At 45.5% G+C, this 22,239-nt stretch overlaps 1 protein-coding gene across 24 annotated transcripts in view; it reads left to right on the top strand.

Moving 5' to 3' along the window:
* The window catches only part of PTK2 (protein tyrosine kinase 2), a 266,922-nt gene that overhangs the window by 160,573 nt on the left and 84,110 nt on the right, over positions 1-22,239 (top strand). For 14 of the 24 annotated variants that reach the window (XM_072774657.1, XM_072774652.1, XM_072774650.1 and 11 more), the window contains 4 exons: positions 1,978-2,085; positions 3,669-3,786; positions 9,979-10,009; positions 13,004-13,056. In XM_072774657.1, the coding sequence (XP_072630758.1) occupies positions 1,978-2,085; positions 3,669-3,786; positions 9,979-10,009; positions 13,004-13,056 (310 nt within the window). Of the gene's footprint in view, positions 1-634; positions 792-1,746; positions 1,766-1,977; positions 2,086-3,668; positions 3,787-9,978; positions 10,010-13,003; positions 13,057-13,644; positions 13,684-22,239 lie in introns of those variants that run through there. The other 10 variants (XM_072774653.1, XM_072774641.1, XM_072774654.1 and 7 more) reach the window with 3 other exon arrangements.

The following is a 22,239-nucleotide window of genomic DNA, read 5'->3' as shown; positions in this document are numbered from 1 at the left end:
GACAGTTTTCATTGTGAGGGAATTTCCTGTGCTTTATGTGGCATCTCACAGCCCTGGTCCCCATTTAAATTCCTCATTCTTTGGCCACCCAAAACAACCCTCTGGAGCATGATTCTGCCCCTGTAAGACTAGAGTGCATCCAGTCAGGATGAGCTCATGATGAGAAATTAGGCCCAGGAGGCAGGCAGAGGGAGGACCATGTGGGTGTTTGCTTCCTTTTGCAGGCATCATACCTGTTTAACAGGGGACTGTCAGACCTGACTTACACTTTCAGGTACCTCCCTGGCTTCCAGGTAGTGGGGAGCGGGGGGAGATTAACGGAGGCACAGATCAAGGGAAACAGCTGCAGGGTTGATGGTCTAAGCAGGATACCAAATGGCGATTGCACTAGAGTGACAGCTGGGAAGGTGGAAGGAAAACACACAGACTCCGGGTGTGGAGCTGGGCTGGGTGTGGGCGAGGGAAACAGGGGCCGGTGATAATGCCTCCGTGTTTTGGCTCAGGAACAGGGTTGAACAGCAATGCTTGTTGCTGCACTGGGGAGGCCTGGGAGGAGCAGGTGTTGAGGGCGGATCCTGTGACTGTGCTGTTCACAGGCTGTCCCCGACATCCATGTGGGGGTGTTATGTGGGTGGTTAGATACGTGTCCCAGTTCAGGGGCTGGGTGGTATTTGCTGGGCCACCAGAGCTCAGGGCAAGGATGGGGCCCAGCACAGAGTCCTGTGGCCCTTGATCACTTAGAGATGGAGTAGAGGGAGAAGCCACGGAAACTGCGGAAGACAGCCAGAGAGGTAGGAGGGAACCCCATGGGGGCAGATGACATAGAGGTGGAGAGGGGAGAGTGGGCATGGGGCTACTGTGTGCTGCTTGGAGGTCTCAGAACAGGAACGCAGAGGGTGTCCCTGTTTTCCATCTCAGTGCCTCACGGAGGGCCCCTGTGCTTGAGGGCAAAGCTGTCAAGGGGTTTTCATGGGAAGGGAAGCTGGCTATGAGTCACTTTTTTTTTTTTTTTTTAAGATTTTATTTATTTATTAGAGAGAGCATCCACGCGTGCACAAACTAGGGCGGGGGCAGAGGGCAGAGGCAGAAGCAGACTCGGCTGAGCAGGGAGCCTGACGCAGGACTGATCCCAGGACCCTGGGATCATGACCTGAGCTGAAGGCAGATGCTCAACTGCTGAGCCCCCCAGGTGTTCCTATGAGTCACTTTCTGAACAACGATTCCAGCTCAGTCCTGGTGGCAGATTCTGGGCTGAATGGAGCATTTGGTGAGAGAGGCCAGTCCTCTCCACGCTGTAATCAGGGTAACTGTTGTGAATAAATGTGGAGGAATCAGCACAGCAAAGTGATCGTTGTCATGAAATGCTAGAAGGATAAGGGACAAATGGGCTTTTTTTTTTTTTTTTTTTTTTGTCTTCATAAGAAGAAAAGAGTTTATTCTACTTGGAAAAATGAAGTCCCTCTTGGCTCATCTTCCTGGGAAGGGGCCTTTGGACACCTGCCAACTCCCTGGTGCCAGTGCACTCAGACTTGCCTCTAATTTAGGGAGCACTGAGAATGCTCCCAGGTCCCCCTCTCTGTGGGAGTGGGAGCAGGTTTCCACGCAGTTCCCCCCACCCCCCGAGGCCAGTGAATGAGTCAAGTCAGGGACTTTCTTCTACTTCTTTCCTTCCCTGGTGCCAGTGATTCACTGGTCCAGCTCTGACAGGTGGCGTGCTCCTGGTTGGCCATCAGGAGCACAAAGCAGGCATGTCCCTGACCTCGAAGTGAGTAGACAGTTCCTGGCGGTTCCAGGACCACTCCAGAGGAGAAGGAAACCCCACCAGGGGCTGCATGGACGAGCAGCCTCTCCCCAGACGCAGTCATTGGGGGGAAGTCCTCAGGAGAGTGGGTTGGGGTGGGCACTGCGGGAATGTCAGAGAGTACCTGGCAGGAGTCTTCTTCTAGGGTCCAAAGTGGTTGCCTTTTCCCTCTGCAGCCCACACACCTGGCTGACTTCAATCAGGTGCAGACCATTCAGTATTCAAACAGCGAAGACAAGGACAGGAAAGGAATGCTACAGTTGAAGATCGCCGGCGCCCCCGAGGTAAGAATGCGCTTTTCATGGGTTGTCAGAATCCCAGTTTTCTCTTATTACATGGTGGGTGTTCTGTTTGAAGCAGTAATGAATGTGTGCCCCCAAGAGTGGAGCAGGCGACAGGTGGAAAAGTCATTCAGGAGCATTATTGTCAAGATGGTTGAAGATTCTTGTGAATTACCAAGAACATCAGCTTCTTAGGATTATGTAAATACACAGGTACCTTCAGTAAGTGGCATCATGTCCCAGACTGCTGTACATGGCAGTCTCTGGGCTGGGTCACCGTGCTGGCAACAGGGCCATCGCCGCGGGGCTTCTGCTCTCCTGATGCTTAGCACAGGCGCCAAGAGCTACACAGTTCTCAGAACCCAGGGAAAGCAGTTCTTTGAGATACTTTGTTCCCGTTGTACAGCTGAGGAAGCCAAGTACAAGTGGCAGAGATGGGGTGGGTCCCAGAGCCCATGTTTTTAATCCTTACATAGCATGGCACAGTCCAGACAGGGTGTCATTTGGCAAATACTGCCTCAGGTGGCCCTCTAAAAGACAGGCAAAGAATACTCACGTGTTGAGGAATCCGAACAACTTGGCACGAGTGGTCATGGTTGTGGCACACAGCATGTTTTCAGACCTCTGTCATCTGTTCCGAGATTCATACAGGGCTCTTTGGTGGCAGCAGCCTTTTCTCAGATGGATTTATCTGCCACACTCCTCACTTGTTCTTTCTGCCTTGGAAGTGGTGGCATTTCTGAGGCTTTAGGAACTGCATTTGATTCTTGGAGGTGAATAAATGAAACCCTAAAATTTGGAGACTTTATTGCCAATTAAAATTTCCTGACAGTATCTCTGTAATATTCTTGTTCAGCCCCACCATTTTCAGACTCCTCCACATGTGCGCGCACGCACACACACACACACACACACACACACAGACACCCATAACAGGTAGCTGAGTGCAGGGAAGGTGTGTTGTTTGTGGAGGAGGAGGTGAGGAATACTCAGGACAGCCCTGTGTCTGGAAGGAAAATACAGCTCTGATCATCTCCCAGATAATCTTTGATGATAAATCTTTAGTAAGTTTATCAAAATTACAGGTTTGATAGCGAAAAGAGTGATTTCTGACCTCATAGGCCGAATATCCTGTGCATGTTAAAAACAGTGACATTTTAGTAATTTTCTTTAACGTTAGAAAAATTATGATGGATAATTGATAAAAATTTACTCCATGTTTAGTTTCTAAAGTAAGCCATACTTGAAATACACCGATTCTCTAAATTCTTCCCTTAATTAGATGTGCCAGAGGGGCCAGACATTCTGGAGGGAAATATTTTTTTTACCTCCTTTAGTTCTAGAAAGTGAATCTCAGTTTAAGTGATTTTTCTGTTTTTGTCTGGGTCGCCTTCTGTCACATATTCTAGGAATAACGTCCTTAAATATCAGACTTCCTTTTTCACACCAACCTTATGACAAATCTGTGTCGCTGTCACTCTTCTCTGTTTCCAAGGGTATCTAGAGATCTGATGTCATAGCGCAGCTGCCCCTTTGATGATTGCAGAGAACAATAACGCCTCTCTCTTGGTCTTTTCCCCTTTTAGCCTCTGACAGTGACAGCGCCATCCCTAACCATCGCCGAGAATATGGCTGACTTGATAGATGGGTACTGCCGGCTGGTGAACGGGGCCACGCAGTCTTTTATCATCAGACCCCAGAAAGGTGAGGTCCTGCTTCTGCTTGAGCAGTCCCACTGGGAGCTGTTAAGCAAGCTCACTCCAACAGCCTCTGTTCCTTCTTTTAGGTGACTCTGAAGACCAACCGAGTAATTCGGGCCACTATGTCTGTGGTTGGTTTTCTGGGGAAGTGGGGTGATGTACAGCCTCTGAGCCAGGTTTGAATAGAAGAGCTTCAGGGAAATAGTGTTGGTGTTCAGGTGCTGGGTTCGAGCAACACACTAGGGTACTTTCTAGGCAACTGTCAGTGTTTGTAAATAAAATTTTCAGATTATGTTCTGGGTTGGGTTTTTTTTTTCTTTAGGTATCCTTTGTAATTCTTATTAAATAAAGTATCTTTCCTGTTTTTTCTGATAGATCTCAAAATCTTAGTGTAAAGAACAAAATTAGTTCTAAGTCATGATGTAAAATCAGTGATTAGAGTGAATAATTGTCCTAGAAACAAGGGTATATCACTTTGGAAGTGTTGTGGGTTCTTGCAAGTCCGTAAGAAGGGTGGTTTCAGAAGATTTAGATTTCTGAAATAATCAAACAGAATGTTCCCAGCAAGATAACAGCATAGTGGTAGCAGGAAAAATCTGGGCTTTAGAAATTTTATCCATTTGTGTATTGAAATCACAAGTGCCCGGTGCTGCCATCTGTAAATTGCTTGACCTTTCTGTGCCTCGGTTCTCTAGCTATAACACTCAGTGGCACCTATCTTTTATGGTTTAGGGAGGATAAATGACTTCATATACATAGAAGGCTTAGAACTGTGTCTGGCATATACAGAGGCCACAAATGTTAGCATTGTTCCCATTGCTGCTGCTAGCTGCCCTGTGATCCTGACATACTACGTGAAGTTTGACTTTGTCCTTGTCTGTAGAAAACATGGTGAGTGGGTTCATAGTGGTGCCCACAAAGCAGCCAGCTCTGTGGCTGGTAGACATAGGATCCCTTGTAGCGCTCCCCTCTGTAACCAGGACGATAACAGAGAAGTGGTCCTGAGAGGCTGAGTGCTATGTGGCCAGGCAAGCTGTCTGAAGAGGAGATAGGAGAGCAGATGATGAAGTACCGGACTCCTGGTAGACATGCAGCAGAAAGCCCAGCCTGCCCAGCAGCCGAGTGTCTTGTGTTGACAGAGTGGTTGGAGGGAGCAGTTGGGAGGGGGGTGCACTGTGAAGCAGAGGGAACATTGGAACCTTTGTTTAAAAGTTAGGATCATGATGTGCTCTGAAAACAGTAGCTGAAGCCACAGCCAGAGGCCAGTAAGTGTGGATTCTAGGATATGCCTAATCTAGGACACCTCTTTTTAACACCATGATCACACCAGTGAAACCTGTTCATTTTTATTCTAAAATATAGTGTATATTTGTACTTATAGTAACTTTCTTTTTGTGAAATACAGTAATGAAGTTGCTTTTCGAAAGCTCTAAAGGCTACTCTCAGTAAAACTGGTACAGATGTAAACTCTTGATTTTTCATATTCACCTTGCAAATATGATTTAAATGCTTTGGGAAAGTTTCTGTCTCTCAAGACTGTTTTGTCAAAGTGTTCAATGTTACATATTGCCCGTCTCCTTTTTAGTAAATTATTTTAAAAACTTTATCCTAATTTACCAAATGTTTATCAGTTTGTACACACAAAAGAAATAGCATCCAGACATTAAGCATTAAATAAGCCGCCGTTTCACTTTCAAAACTTAAACACCTTCCTGTGTTGGCTTTTAATTGGCTTTTTTTTTCTCCTTAGGGATAAACATTTTGATATCACATCTTGTGAACTGAGATGCATTACGTTCTCATGCATATGACAAGAGCACAAGTGAAAATGCTTCTCATAAAATCCTAGTAGGGTGCTGGCTCTCAGCAATTTTTTGTTGTCTTTACAGAATGAGATCCCAGAGTGGATAATTTACTTACCTTATTCTCAGTTGCAGCATATTCTTTTATTACACAGCTATTTTGTAATAGATACCTAAAGTTAGGATAAATTGCCTAATGGAAATATTACTTTAAATCAAATATTTTTAATGGATTATGTTTAATTTCGATTTTTTAGATTTTTTTTTTTTAATTTTCATTTATTTATGATAGTCACAGAGAGAGAGAGAGAGGCAGAGACATAGGCAGAGGGAGAAGCAGGCTCCATGCACCGGGAGCCCGATGTGGGATTCGATCCCGGGTCTCCAGGATCGTGCCCTGGGCCAAAGGCAGGCGCCAAACCGCTGCGCCACCCAGGGATCCCTAATTTCGATTTTTTTGAAATTTCTAATAAATGTAAAACACGTTTCTATAATCCAGTGCACCATTTTCCTGGCACTGTGCTTTTAATAACAGTTACACATGTACCCATATGTCTTCTCTAGATTACAAACTGTTTAACAGTAAGCAGCATGTACGTGTTCTTATGTGTACCAGAGGCACCAGTTCTAAGTGATCTGTAGGTTCTCCACGTGAGCTGTGAGTATGCTCACACACACCTTATTAGATCTGTGATCTATAACAGTAACTTTGCATTTATAAAGTGCTTTTAAAGGTGGTGTTTCCTGAGATGGAAAACATAGAGCCGTAAGCAAGGGAGGTGAGTGGGGGATGGGGTAGCTGGGTGACGGGCACTGAAGAGAGCACTTGATGGGATGAGCACTGGGTGTTATACTGTATGTTGGCAAATTGAATTTAAATAATAAATAGCCACAAGCAAGATGTCTTGAACTGAGTTCCACCAGAGTTGCTGAGTGGCCTTGGAGCTTTCTGTGGGGCCTCAGCTTACCTATGCCTTACCCACAAGCTCAGTGGCAGATTTTCAATTTTAGCAAAATTTTTCTCAGAGGAAAGAATTATGCAAATTAGTATAGGGTCATAATTTCTCATTCCTCAGGAGATTTCCTGTATGCAGTATGATGATAAGCCTGTGCCTATGAGGGAGGGGGTACATGCTTCTAAGACATCATGACCCACAGCGTACAAAGAACAGAAATGACAGATTTGGTTATGTAAATGAGAAAGCACTTCTTTCAGTAAAGAAACATTTTTTAAAGCTGAGGTACGGGAGGGATACAGACAACAAAGAATTAAAATTCTTTTTTCTCACATGTTCTTCTAGCTCGTTAAGACAAGCCAGTATGAAAATAGGCTCCCTACAGAAGAGCAGACGTGCAAATGTCCCGCAAGCATTGGCCGCCAGCAATGATAGGTAGCATTTTGTGGTCTGAGTTAGGTGAAGTGAGTGATCTTTCCTTCCTTTCTTGGAAGGGCTTGGAAGATAGGCTCTCACACTTTGTTGGTGTCTGTGTAAGTTGTCGGAGGCCAGCAGAGCGGTGGTGCCCTGCCTGTTGTCCCCCCTCCTAGAAATCCTCCTGAAGAACCAGACAGACACAGGATGTTCACTCTGCACTATTTGTAAGAGCTCCAAACCAGGACCAGACTAGGCGTCCACACAGTGGGAAGTAATCACTAGTGAGGGAGCATGCACCCCTGAGGGAGTACTCCACGGCTGTGGAAAACCATGAGGGGGCGCTCTTTTGTGCTGAAAGCCTACATGTGTGTACATACATATATATGTAGCTAAACCTGTGTGTGTGTGTTTGCACATGTAAAAGGAGTGTGGAAATGTGGGCAACTAAGAGACCACCGTGGACAGGGAGTACTCCTGGGGAGGTGGAGATGTGTCTGAAGCAGAGGGGAGCCTTCGGCTTTTCCACTTCCTTTCCACGTTATGTACTTTTAGGACTTAGATTTGTTGCAAGGAATCTGCATTGTTTAATTTGAAAAACAGATTAAAACTTTTATCCAGAAGTTAAAAGTCAGATGTAGGTTAATACAAAGGGATTTATTCCGGAAATAAGATACCTACTGTGGGAATGGTACAAGAAGTTGTATGGTAGGCATTTGGCTTATACCTTTAAAGGAATGTTAAGAATTAATACCTAGAATCGGGCCTTTCAGTTGGTGAGTACTGAGTTTTTATAACTCTCCTGCTGTGTGTTGCCATTTTACTCAGTGATCTGTAACTCTCTTGCTTCCTGAAAATGTACTCTCCTAAGATCCTTCAGTTGTTAGTTCTTTTACAACCTTCGGCTCCTGCCCAGCTGCTGGGAAGGCTCTTAGCCAAGTGTTTATTAACTGAGCTCTTTCTCTCCAAGGAAGCAGACATTGCCACAAAGAGTGCAGACAGCTAGTGGCCACACTAGTGTGTCACTTAAAGGCCGTTATTAACTGACGGTGGTGGGTGTGGGCAAGATGTGGACCTAGCATTCATGGGTGGTCAACTAATGATAGGATTTTCTAGTAACTCCACGTTTGGGTATAGCTTGGCTTATTTTGCTTGAAATTTGGATGTCTAAAAGAGAGGAAATTTCAATGGAATTGCTGTAGTGCATTGGGCATTACCCAGTAGTTGTATCTATTCTGTGTTACGCCTTGCCACTGTCCCTGCAAATCAGGCAGTCTGATTTCTGTTTATAGGTCAATAAACAGTTGTTCAGAATCACTCGTGTGGGGTCCAAGGCTGATTCAGTTCTTCATTTACCAAGTGGTGGTCTGTGAACTTTCTGAGCGCAGGGGACCCTGCTGAGTGTTAGAGACACCTGTGTGCAGGTTAAGTCTAACCTCCACGAGTCTGATACATGGAAGTGCCCTGTAATGAGGCAGAAGCACAGCAGGGCCAACCAGAGCCACCTGGGCTGCCACAGGAAGGGCTCCTCAGAGTTCAAATTGTGCTTGGATGGAGCTTTGGTTTTTAAAGAATATGTCATTTATTTACTTATTTTTAAGTTTTAGGTAGTAAACATACAATGCAGTGTTGGTTTCTGGAGTAGAATTCAGTGAGTCATCACTTCTATACAATACCCAGTACTCATCACAAGTCCCCCCCCCCCCCAGGTCCCCATCCCCCATCTAGCCCATCCCGCACCAAATTGAGCTTTGAGAAATTGAGGAATGGTGCTTCTACCAGAAGGAAGAGCATCTTTCAAGGGTTGAAATGTGTGAAGGCAGCATGATGTGTTCAGGAAAATATGATGTGCAGCCACATAGGACCAGGGAACAGTAGAGAATGAGACTGGGGAGACAGGACACAGGTAACTTCTGGGAGCAAGGAGCTCTTGGGGCTGAGTTCTAGGGCAAGTGCAAGGAGCAGGATTCTAGACAACAATTGTGACTGCAGTGGGTGACACCAGTGGGCTGCCTGGGAAGGCAGCAGAGAGATGGGTGATGGGTGGGCAAACACCCCGAAGTGGGAGATGGGGTGGGGTTGTGTGCCTGCAGGAATGCAACAGTGCTCTGTGGGTTAAGCAGATGTGCTTAAATTTCATCTCAAAAGTCATTGACTCTTGATCTCAGAGTTGTGAATTTGAGCCCCACATTGGGTATAGAGATTACTTAAAAATAAAATCTTAAAAAAAAAGAAAAAAAGCCGATGAGCGACACTACAATTTTAAGCAAGGGAATGACTTGATGAGTTTGTACTGGGGGGAGATTATCCTGGTACTGACTTTTAGCTCAGGGATGGATTAGAAGAGAGGATCATTAGGGGCCTGTTAGATTTAGACAGATGAAAGACATTGACCTGGGGGCTCTGAGCTTCCTTCGAAGCTACTTCTCAGAAGGAGGTGGGGACAGTGCGTCTCCCCCACCCACCCACCAAACCAAGTCCTACACTTTGCTATGATGAGACCAACAGGAGCCAGTGCCCCGAGCGACGAGCCCATCGCCGTCCGAGTGGGAGGTGACCCCTCGGCTGCTCTGCTGCATCGATCCCTCTGCTTCCACACATCCCAAGGACTTGGTTTTCTTGTATTGGTGTTTCTTGGACAAGCTTTGATGTCACGAGTGAGCGTTTTTATCAAAGTACAAAATGTCCGGTCCTTTGGTTTAAAGGAATGTTGACTTTGACCATAAGAGATCCTTCATCTTTCAGAGTCTCCTGGGAGAGATGTCTTTCACTAGTTTGTCACCTTGGGGCTTTGTTGTGATTGGGCAGTACCTTTAAAACAACGCACACCCCCTGTCAGTTCATGTGGGTTGTAAATACTGAAACTGAACCGTGAAAGCCTAAGATACACAGTGTGATGACCTCCTTATTAAAGGGTTATTGCTGAAATCTGGACTCAGACTTACCCTCGTTCTCTGATTTCTACACATAACCTTTTCAAAAGAAATAGGGACCTCATCTCTCTCTCTCTCTCTTTTTCTCCAGAAGGTGAACGGGCTTTGCCATCGATACCAAAGTAAGTGCTACTTTGTGCATTTTGTTACTTTGTGCATTTTGTTACAGTGTTAGAAACTGTAAGGAAATCATCATGCTTTCTTTTCCATTTGCCTGAATAATCAAATTTCTGTGTACACAACTAGGGAAGTAGAAAATAAGTATTTCCAAAAAGAAGTCAAATCAATTGTAAATCATGTTACATATTTAGTTTTAACCAAAAGTTTAAGGTGGGCAGCTGGAAGACTGTCCTAGTGATAGCACCAGGGAGACCTATTGGTAGTTTATAGTCAGCACTCACCTTTATAAGAACCTGAGAAGTGGTGCCATTCTGGCCATTTTATAAGTGAGAAAAGTAAACATAAGTTATTTATGTTCATTTTTTAAATTATGTCATGAATTTCATAGTATATGTGTTGATCTATATGATTAAAAAGAATTGAACAGTGATGCCAGAAAAACTTAATAACTGCTCTGTTGTCAGCCAATGTGCTAAGGCCTGGGGATCTAATGAAAGTTAAAATTCAGAGATGTAGACATGTCGGTAACTAAGCATCACATCTGAGTGCTGAGTGCTTCCAGGTTGGAACAGAGTCTCCTGGCACCTGCAGGCATTTCTGCTGCTCTGCATGTAAATGCCAGCATCAGTGGGCCGGGGGGCCTGACCCCAGCCACTGACCCCTGCAAACCCCTCCAGGCTTGCTTAATCACGACTCGCATTCATCTTCAGCTTTGTTGAACTTCTGAACTTCTTTTAGTTACTGGAGTAAACTGTCCTTTTTTCACCTCTAGGCCATTGTAAATGCTGTTCCTTCACAGGCCCCACCCTTCCCCCAGCCTCCTTGACCTCGCTTAGCCCCTGCTCATCTTTCTAGGCTCATCCTGCATCACTTTCTCTAGAAAACTTCCATGCTCTGCTAGTCCTGGAGAGCAGCTCCGTGTGCTTCCCCATAATACTTTTTCCTTGCCGGAGTACTTATCACACTTTTAAAAACTGCCTCTTTGTTGATCCACACCCCCATGGCCTCGTGGATGGCCAGGTTCCATGTGGCATTATAGACCTGGCCTGCGGTCTATCTGGCATGTGGGAGGTGCACAGTAGCTGTGCAGGTGAGTGGAGGGATGGGTGAAAGCAACTTTCTTTCAGCTTTCAGGCAGTGTGTTTTACAAACTCAATAATATTTAGTAGATATTTATTAATGTCCCACATTAGGCCTGGAGCTAATGCCTAGAATATCTGTAACTGTAGAAAGTCCATAAGCGATGACTTTGAAGATTGAAATATGCAGAATCATAAACACAGATATAAAAGTAGATGAGGAAGGTAGTAGGGTAGAAAAGGTAACATGCTAGAAACAGTGAATAAAAAACAAACTTTAAAAGAGTGGCATTGCCACAAATCATAGAGCAGCAGACACTGTGGCCGCTATTGATTGGAGAGTGGTGAGATCCACGCAGTGGTGATCTGCAGCAGCACCCGGAGACGCGGCGTGGGAGAGGAAGAGCCCACCGTGTGGGCAGCATGACTTGGACGCAAACAGTCCGACCTGCTGTCGGGAGCCTGCACGCCGTCTTCCCACTGCATGTGCTGCAGAGAGTTGTCGGGAGTCACGTAGCTGCGGTGGAGGAGAAAACGGCAAAACGGATTTGTCACACTGCAGCTCTGGTTCAACTTCAGAGATCTCAGATAATGTAGAGAACTCAGCAAGAGGAACTCGGTCCCATGGCTTTATGCTGTGATCACTGATCATAGAGGGCGCACAGCTGCATACTGAATCTTCCCTGTTCTCAAGAGGAATCTACTCTTCAGTTCTGGTATTTCCTGGTGTCTGTTCTGTGTACTAGATCCATCTTCTGTTCAGTACTTCTAGAGCACATGCTTACGTATCTGGGAGAAGTTTTCTTCTATAAAAACATCAAAGTCAATAAAATAAAATAAAATAAATAAAATAAAATAAAATAAAATAAAATAAATAAAATAAATAAAAATAAAATAAAATAAAATAAAATAAAATAAATAAAATAAAAAAAATAAAAAAAATAAAAAAAATAAAAAATAAAATAAAATAAAATAAAATAATAAAATAAATATAAAAACATCAAAGTCCCTTTGGACTCTAAAGCGTCTGGGGTTCCTTTCCTTTCTCTCTGTTTTGTGCTTTCCAAAAATTTAAAACTGAACCATCATGGTATTTTTTAAATGTCAGACTTTTGGCGAAAATTCTGTGTAGGTAAATATGTAAAACACACCTGTTGTTGAGCCAGTGGGTGGGTTGTTTGTTTTTTTTGTTTTGTTTTGTTTTTTTCAGATTTTATGTATTTATTCATGAGGGACGCACAGAGAGAGGCAGAGATATAGGCAGAGGGAGAAGCAGGCTCCCTTTGGGGAGCCCCATGTAGGACTCAATCCCAGGACCCTGGGATCACTACCTGAGCCGAAGGCAGATGCTCAACCACTGAGCCACCCAGGCGACCCTTATTGAGCTATTTAGTGAAACAAGTAATCAGATCATTAGGCTTACATTTTTTTTTTCAGTCTGTAAATAATAAAAATAGGTATTAATGTCCTGCCTGCTTTTTCAAATGCTCTAAATTTAAGAAGGATCAGTTATACTCCAGTTTTTCAAATTTTGTTTCAGAGTGGAAGTTTCAGTTCCAGGTGGTTCTTTTCCCTCTGCCTTATATGTTTAGAGCAATCCCTTGCTGTATAGCATTGAAATGTAAAATTCAGTCTGACCCACATACCCACTGAGTGGTGGGTGGTACTTTAGGGCCAAAGCTCCTGTCACGAGTGGCTCTCAGAGCAGCTCAGAGGTCCTTCACTTGCCAGTCTTCATTCCCACTGTTAATACAGGAAAGCAGTCTGATTATTTTAAGTGCCTCAGGTTGTAAAGTTTAATATTTTAAAAATCATCCTCTAAAGTGTGTGGTCTCCGTGGGAAATGGCATGGTCCTAACTATAGGCACTTCCTGTTTGTAAGCACAGCGCTCACAGCTTTGCTCATGTCTGTTTCAGGCTGGCCAACAGCGAGAAGCAAGGCGTGCGGACACACGCGGTCTCCGTGTCAGGTGAGAGGCTCCACCTGGAAAGCCCCGGACAGTGGGCTGCCAGGCAGAAATGTTCACAGTGCTGTAGAAGGAGTGGGCTCTTACTTGTGATTGCTCTCTCTAGAACAGCTTAGGAAGCCAAGCAGTCTGACTACCCAAAGCTCCATAGTTTTAACATCATTAAATAGGTTTAAATATGGCTCACAGATTTGTAGATGAGACATGTATAATACCAGATTACTTCCAAGACTGTATGGAATTCCAAGTTATTTTTCAGTTTTAATGTCATGTTGATCATATTTAGAGTGAACATTTTTACTTTTGAACTTGCCATTATAATTTATCTTTGTAATTTAGAACATTAACAGTATATACTTTGTGTATGTATTGAGTTCAGGAAATGCAAAATGTTTTTAAATGGTTTTTGTCTTTCACAATATCAAGTGGTGTTCAAATATTACTTTTTTAAAGAGATAACAGTTAAGATACTGGCACAAGCAGTATGGTAACTATTTTTTTTCTCTGGTGTCATGAGTACAGTGTGCTTTCCTTGGTATGTTTTCAAAAACTATGTGCCTTTTTTCCCCCCATTTAAAATGTGGGAAATAGAGGAAAATGGGAACGGGAAGCATCTTCTGTGGCCCCAAGGTTGGTGTCTTTTACATGTACACACAGATATGCATGTGTGTGCACGTGTGAACTCATACCACACACATATGCATGCATGTGCACATTCATATACACACATGCATACATGTGCATCAGTCTGTTCTGGGCTCTGTGGTACCTTTCTATAACAGTAGCTTCCTAATAGCTCCAGTGTCTGATAATCTGACTCAGAAGAAACCTAATTGCTATAGTTTGATTTCCCTTGAGTTAATTTTTCCTGAAATTTAGTTTTGTGCTTTTGCCTAGTTGATGACTATATTCTCTCTTAGTGTTCAGCAGACAAATGTGACTGCTTATTTTTTATTGTGCACAAATCCCGCAAGCATCTCTCAAGAAGTGTCTGTTCACACCTTTATACTTTATACGGCAAAGATGCTCTAGCGATGAGCGGTGTGACGGACGTCAGAGCACTGCTGTGCAAGGAATCAGGGGCCGCTTCCTGACCAGGTGCAGGACGTTTTGGTACTCGATCTTGTACGCTTGGCTGGCATTAGATGCCTGGTGGGCTGCGGGGTTACTGACGTGTTCTGCAATAGGAGTCCATCGTGAGGGTGTGCTCCCTCCACCCATGGGCTCTCCTAACCTGATGGTGGCACCGAGGCACTACCTAGTGCTTGGCATTTGCCTTGTTGGGCCCATCCCTTGTTCAGGCCAGATTTTGGGGCCTGAGAGATTAGGCAGATGTAAACCAGGCCCTCAGGGGGTTTCTAATCTTTTTGTTGGAGAGACAAAAGCCACCCTGTGGTGAAGGATCCTCTCTCTGAGCAGGCCTGGGGCGTCCCAGGACAGCCTGCTGTGTGCTGTGTAGGACAGGTGAGACTGGGGCCAGCTCTGTGCGACTTGCAGAGCTCCGCGGCACCATCCTGCGACCCACAGGTGGCTTCACAAGTGAGCCCCGGGGAGTGCCCCTCTGCGCCCAGGTCTCACACTGAGCAGAGCACAGAGGTGCCCTGTTAGGTGCGTCGGGACTCTGCAGCTCACATGAAATAAAATTAGGTCCTCAGAGACCTGTCCCATCTTGCTCCTTCTCCTGTTTCCGTAACTCTCTTCAAATCGGTGTCCTCACTGCTTCAGGCTTTGAACCTGAATTTTTAGCAGCTGATCATCCTTGATCATCTGGGTTTTATGTCTCCCTACCACCCATCCTTTACCATCCTGCTGTCACTGTTCTCCCTAGCGATCCTATAGCCAGCGATCCTATAGGATCCTATAGTGATCATATAGCTGACCCTCAGTCCCTTCTCCATGTTTAATTAATTGGATTGCCCTCCTATGTATATCATTTCAATAGGCAGCTCTCTGATCAGAGACTTTGAGTTACAAAGTTTAGGTTCCATAGCTCAGCCCTGAGAAGCCTGCCCCCCCACTCCCACATACACACACACACACACACACACACACACACACACACACACACAGGCACTCAGCCTCAGAAAGAAGCAGGGACCTCTCCCCCTCCACCCATCTTCTTACTTACTGTCCCTCAGCTTGCTTGAGCTATTCCTTCGGCCGGGACATTGTTGTCATCATCATGTGTTGAAGTCTTTCATTCTTACAATGACTGTTTCTTGCATGGCTGTCACTTCGGTGATTTACAGGTAAAGGAGAGCATTCCATGTTTGGGGGATATTTAGCAACACCAACAATGTTGACCCTTAGTCATCTCACCTACTACTTACTCACTTCAGTGAATTGGGCTAACAGGTGTGGTTTATTTAAATCTTTCTCAAAGACTGTAACATAACATCCGGCCAGCCAGGAGCCTGCCTCACGCTTAATCCAGAAGCTGTTACATTGATACCTAGAAAACCAATACTGTTGCTAAACCCTGAGAACTTGTCTTAGCCAGGCAGGGTGGAAACCCTGCACACCATGTGGGTGTGATACTGGCACACCGAGGGACAGATCCAGCTGCCCTGAGCCCTGCAGACTCTATCTGCTGCCCCCACAGTGAGCCCATTCTCTTTCTCCCAGCTCCTGGGGTGAGGCTGCAGTCCAGTGGCTTGCCAGCCATGAGTGCATGCTTTCCTGTTAATGCTCCATCTCATTGAACCCCTTAGTGAGCCTTGCGAGATGAATATTATTCCAGTTTTACATTTTCCACTTGGCAGCAAATACTATGTGCAGGCACTGATCTGGGTGCTGGGGTGTGAAAGTGAAAACAAGGCCCAGAGTTGACATTCTGTATAGGAAACAAACCAGAGACACTGGATTAAAACCAAGCAGGTAAATCAAGAGCAGTAAGGAGGAGGCTATTTAAAATTGTGGTCAAGGGGTCAAGCCAGCCTGGCTGGCTCAGTCAGTGGAGTGTGTGACTCTTGATCTTGGGTTCATAAGTTGGAGCCCTACATTGCAGGTAGAGATTTCTTTAATAAGTAATTAAATAAAATTGTGGTCAAGAAAAGTATCTCTGAGCAGGTAATGTGTGGGCAGGTAACTGAGTGAAGTGAGAGATGGAGCTGTGCAGATGGGGAGTGCAGAGCCCCAGGCCCTGGAGCAGGAGCTTGGCCAATGCAGCGGCAGCCAAAGTCACAGGGAACAGGGAGAGAGGCCAGGAGATGCAAAAGGCACAGCAGTCAAGACTCGGGATCTTGGCCCAGGTCCCACACGGCGAGGAGGTAACCGGCCTCTCCTTAGTGTCAGAATGGTTTCACGGAGTTGAAACCTTCACATGCCTTAGATGTGATCTGGTTCAGTCTCTACAACAACCTTACAGGGTCTCTTACATCCGCGTTTCACAGATCAGAGGGGAGAAATTCAGAAAGTAAACAAATGTGTTAGTGTCACATTTGACATTGCTGGAGGTAGGACTGGAACTTGGGTCATTATTGCTGCTAGGCTAAACTGTCTTTCAGTGCCAGTCTAGAGGAGTTTCCCCCGAGTACAGATGAAACAGACTTGGAGGTGGAGAAAGTGGAACTTGTCTGACCGCCCTGTTTCTGAAAAGTTCTCACCTGCTCTTCAAGACCAGATTTAGATGTCACCACCTCCTAGAAGCCTTCCTGGACTACTCTAGGACTGTTCCTCATCTCAGAATATTCTAGCCCAAAGTGCATCTTTCTGTTATGGAAAGTCTTTTTTCTTTTTTTTTAATATTTTTTATTTATTCCTGAGAGACACACAGAGAGAGGCAGAGACACAGGCAGAGGGAGAAGCAGGCTCCCTGTGGAGAGTCTGAGGTGGGACTTGATCCCGGGACTCCAGGATCACACCCTGAGCCAAAGGCAGATATATGCCCAACAGCTGAGCCACCCAGGGGTCCTTCTTTATTTTTTTAAAGATTTTATGTATTTACTCATGAAAGACAGAGGCAGAGATATAGGCAGAGGGAGAAGCAGGTTCCCCACAGGGATCCCTGGACCCTAGAATCATGCCCTGAGCTGAAGGCAGACACTCAACTGCAGAGCCACCCAGGCGTCCTGTCATGGAATATCTCTAGAGAGTCTCTACAAACCATCTTGACCCCTGGACCATGCTCTATCAATAAGAAAAGACATGTTCTGTCTGTCTGCTTATTGATTGGGACATTAGTACTTAGTAACTATTTTTAGGTGAGTCAAGGGATGCCTGAGCAAGGTTTGGAGACAGGCCGGGACTTAGGAATGCAGTTCCAGGAGCAGGAGCGGAAGGTAGAAAGGCAGAACACTCAGAGCTTGCAGGGACATGAGAGTCATTGGGCTCTCGGATGATTGCCCGTAAGCTCATCACTGTGAATTGTTCTAGATGCTTTCTGTGGAGGTTTTGGGCAAAAGGCATGGAAGCTCACCAACAGGAAGAGTAGGTTCTAGATAACTTAAGACCATTTTCAACTCTTGACGGGTCCCTAGATGGGAAATAAAGCAGAATCCTGACTTTCAGGGGAGGTACGAGGCACTCATTTGTATTTTGTTCCAAAGTAAATGTCATTACTTGATCATTTTCATTAAGGTCACAGTTATAACACATGTTGAATATATGAAAGTTTATGTTTGAAATCTAGACAAAGTTTCCCTACAAAAATAAATGTAACATTGAGAGATTTAAAGAATGACAGCACTTTCACTGGGCACATTATTCTAAGGGCCTAAAGTAATTTTCTTAGCCTTATAAGTTTTTAGGAAACATGCATATTACAGAGCTCAGTTAGAACTCAGAACCAAGAGGCCTGTGCTTGCAGGGAGGGGTATGGCCTGCATCTGGGACAGGGCTTGAGGGGTGAGTGTGTGTGTGTGTGTGTGTGTGTGTAAATCCTTCAGGAACACAGATATTTCCAAGGAAGAGCAGTGAATAAAACTGAATTTTAAATCTTTTGAAGATATAAACTCTGTTTTTTTTGTTTGGTTGGTTTTTGTGTTTTAGGGTTTTTTGGTTCATTTTTTAATAACCAAGCCATAGGGATGCCTGCATGGCTCCGAGTTTGAGCGTCTGCCTTCGGCTCAGGGCATGATCCCAGGGTCCTGGGATCAAGTCCCACATTGGGCTCCCTACAGGAGAGCTGCCTGCATCTCCCTCTGCCTGTGTCTCTGCCTCTCTCTGTGTATCTCATAAATAAATAAAATCTTTAAAACAAAACAAGCCATAAAACCTTAGTATGACCAGAAGTACAGGGCCACATGTGATGATGATGCTACCACATTATAAGCAGGGCTCCTGTTGAATATTTGGATTATATGAAATAGGATCAGAGATTGTGAAACATCTTTCTCTTTTGTACCTCTGCCACGAAAACCAATGTAGTGACCTTTTTCTGTCAGAAATGTTTGGTTTGATGGTTTCTGCTGAGCCCTATATAATGGCATTTTTTCAGCATTTATTGCAATTTTAGAAATTTTAACTTCGTAACAGAGTCTTTTGGTTTAGTTGTTAATCATGCATCGTCAATATTTCCTTGACTACTTTGACATTTTTCAGGTCAGTGACTAAAAATTATTCTAAACTAAAATATATTTAACAAAATAAAGGTTTTTTTTTCACCTGCTTCATTATAAATTTTACAATTCACTTATATATGCAAAAGCAGTTTGTAAATTGTAAAGCTCTGTAAAATACAAGGTGGTATGTACATAGTCCATAGTAATTATTTCACTTTTCCTCTTTTTCCCATGGCTTCTGAAATACCAGGTCTGTGATTCATTGGTTACTGTGCCATGGCCTTTAAACATAAGCAGGTATTTATATGTGAATAAGGCCCAGAGATGATGTGTGGCATGTTTTCGTGCGTTGTCTTATTTAAACCTCAGGACACTCTTCCTCATATTGTTCCCACTTTACAGGTAGGAAATTAAGACTCACAGTTGAGGTGGCTTGGCCTGGTTCACAGAGTAATAGAAAGCCTGATGAAAATTCATGTCTTAGACTCCAGAACCCCCGGGTTTTTTTTTTTTTTTTTATTGTAGACCACACCCTATCGTTCAGAGGCTCAGTGGTTTTCATATGTAGAAGGGAGGACTGGTTTGGAAGAGTCTGAAGGCATGGCATTGTTTATTCCTCCATTTGTCAAGAACAGCATAGTCCTGACTCCTTTCTGACACTCTTCTGCTAAAATTCAAAAATCTGCCCTCTACTCAAGTTTGAAAGAGTTTCCTTTGTCTCGTTTACATGGTAGCTTCAGTTTTGATAGTGCTGTGATTTACAGGGTAGTCTCTGTCTATTGCTGAAAGCTTGGTTTTAACAGTAGCTTTTGGGAAAAATTTTCAGTGCCCTAATTTAGAGTATTAGCACCTAGTAGATACAAAGTTAATTTTTGTTAATTAAGTGCTCAGTGACATAATTTAATCAAATCACTGCTGATTATTTTTATGTGTAGGAAGTGTACGGGTTGGATGTCATTGACTTAGTTCTAGTCCCTGGCTTACTGGAAATTCTGATTTCTACGATCACCATAGGGTTCTAAAATCAGTCTTACGTTAGGAGAGACTTTTAGCCATGGAGAGGTTCACAGTTGTGTCTCCCTGGGTATGGTCAGGACTGGCTGTGATGGCGCTGTGCGTGAATGGCCAAGGCACCCCTCTGTGCTGGCTTCCTTCTACCGCCAGTAGTACTCCACTGCCAGTTGAACTCTCTTTGCCTCTGCTGAGATTTGGGCTCCTGAACCCTCTGCCTCTCCTCTCTGGATTCTAAAGGAATTGAAAAGAATACCCTGGAGCCTCATGGGTACTGAAATATCGGGTCATATTGCAACGTAGTATCCGGAGCCAACCAGCCCTCAGCTACAGACAGGTAGAGACATCCCTGTGGCCCCCCTGCAGGGAGCAGAGTGAGAAAAAGCCCACCTGAGAAGCAGAACAAGGAGTACGACAGCAAACTAAACAGGATATTCACTTTTCCACAGTCTTTCCTGGCCACACACATCTGTTACCTTAGCCTGTGCACCTGTTTCCAGCATGGAGCATATGCCCACCTTCCCCCAATCACCTCCACATAGTCAGGGGCAATGTAGTGCTTTATCTGTTGAAGAAATTGTGTCACCTACGCTGCATCCCCACCGTCTGGGTCTGACTGGGCACAGCCCTGTGATCAGTGCTGAAGGAGCTCCTCCTGGGCCCCTGTATTTCCTAGGAGCTGCTCATTAGGATCCAGGGAAGTTTGGTCAGATTCAGGTGCAGTGATTTTGCTTTACAAGAATACACCGCCCACATCTGGCTGTGTCTCTACATGACACTAAGACTGACCAGTAGATTTGGTTGTGTGTGACCCCCCATCATGAGGTTCCTGTGGGCATTACACCCAAGAGCCTCAGCGGCCACATGCCTGGATTATGTCAGGGGCCACAGAGTGGCCACACGTGACTTGTGCTGTGCTTTCCGTTATTTAGCTCTTATACTTGTATAAAGATAGCTTTTCCTGATCGGCTGTTCAGTTGCCCTGAGAAGATGAGAAAACTGCTTGTTCCCTGTATTTTCTAGTTTTTAAAATGATGAGTTGCCTCGCTAACCAGATCTTGTGCCTCTGTGCTTTCAAGCATCCATACAAATTTGTAGGATTTTGGCATTGTCAGGGGCAGGGGGCTCCCACGACTGAGCCGGGTTGGATGGTTGCTAGGGCTGTTTCCCCCCACATATCATCGGCCCTGACCCGTACTGTCTGAGCAAAGAGGTAGGCCTGAGAGGCATGGTCACAGGGACTGTTGTTTCACTTGTGCAGCTAAAGATGAGCGGGAAAGCGCTGATCCCCTCACACTGACCCCGGGTGTGCCAACTCCTTGAGCAGCCCTGTGTGTTCTCTCCCGCCTTCACCTGCATCTTCTCTGAGCCCCTGGTGGCCTCCCCTCCCCAGCGGTGGCCCCTGCCACCCTCGTAGCCACAGCCATGGCTTCCCCTCTGAGCCGTCACCACACCTGGACTGGAGGTGAACCCAATATCCGTTGCTTCTTGTTACGCCTTCCAAACTGTCCTCCCTCAGAACAAGACTGTGCTGCATTCCCGGCTCACGGCCACCCCCCGGCGCCCTCCAAGTCCCGGATGATCTCCATGTTCGTGCTAGAGGATTCTTCCAACTGCTGGCCCCTGCCGGTGGGGCTCTGGCCCTCTTCTTGTTGGCCTGAGAACGGAACTCGGCATAGAAGGCGTTGTGGCCCCATCATCCTGCTTCTGAAGATTGCGCTTCCCTGGCTTTTTGCCTTCCTTGCTGCTACAACCCCAGTCTCCACGTGGGATGACCCCAGCTTTCAGTCTTCGGGCCTCTTCCCTGCCGCCAGTTGCCTCCTTGGGGATCTTACTGTGTTTCATGCCTTAATTATGCTGGCGACTCCCAAATTGTCGTCTTAATCCCAGAAGCTTCCCTGAACTGGACTCTTGCAGCCAACTACCTCTTCAGCAGGTCCACTCTGAGGTCTCATGAGAATCTCATGCTTAACCATGCTCGAAAGTGAACTCCTGGTCTCCCCAACCATGCACACACTCCTCAGTCTCTCCTCTTATTAAGTGGTGGTTCCTTCCTTCTCGCTGATCAGACTAGAGGCTTTGGGGTTGTTCTGGTGCTGTGCTGCTTCTTCCTCTACATTCAGTTGATTGGCACATCCTAAGGGGCTCCATCCTCTGAGTCTATTCAGTCCAAGCTTTACACGCACCTGCCCTTGTTCAGACGCACATACTCTGTGCCTGGTTTCTTGCAGTAACCTGTCAGTTCTCCTTACACCCTGTGACAGCACCCCAGGAAACCTTTAAAGGCTAAGGCCAGTCCTCTCACTTCTTCCTTTTTCACCTGTGTCCACCCCACATCATTCACAGTGACAGCCAGAGCCCTGACATGGGCTCCCAGGTGTGTATCATCACACACACACACACACACACACACACACACGTGCGCAGGTGCGCACGCACGCACACCAACTCTTGCATCGTCCTGCCTGACCTCCCTGCTCCTTGGCGTGTGGCCCAGGCTCACTTCTGCAGAGGTAGTGCTCAGCTGCTGCTGCTTCTGCCCCAGTGTTTGCACCGCCCTCTCCCTCTGCCCCTCAAGGCGTTTTACAAGCAACTCCTTCCATATTTAAAGTTGCAGCCACACTAGAAAATAAATACTCCATGCCCACCTCTGCTCTGGTTTTCTCTATAGCTC

This window comes from Canis lupus, chromosome 14 (genome assembly GCF_048164855.1).
Source record: "Canis lupus baileyi chromosome 14, mCanLup2.hap1, whole genome shotgun sequence".
Classification (NCBI taxonomy): domain Eukaryota; kingdom Metazoa; phylum Chordata; class Mammalia; order Carnivora; family Canidae; genus Canis; species Canis lupus.
The sequence above is the reverse complement of the archived record's forward strand: the minus strand, read 5'-3'. Positions and strand labels throughout refer to the sequence as shown.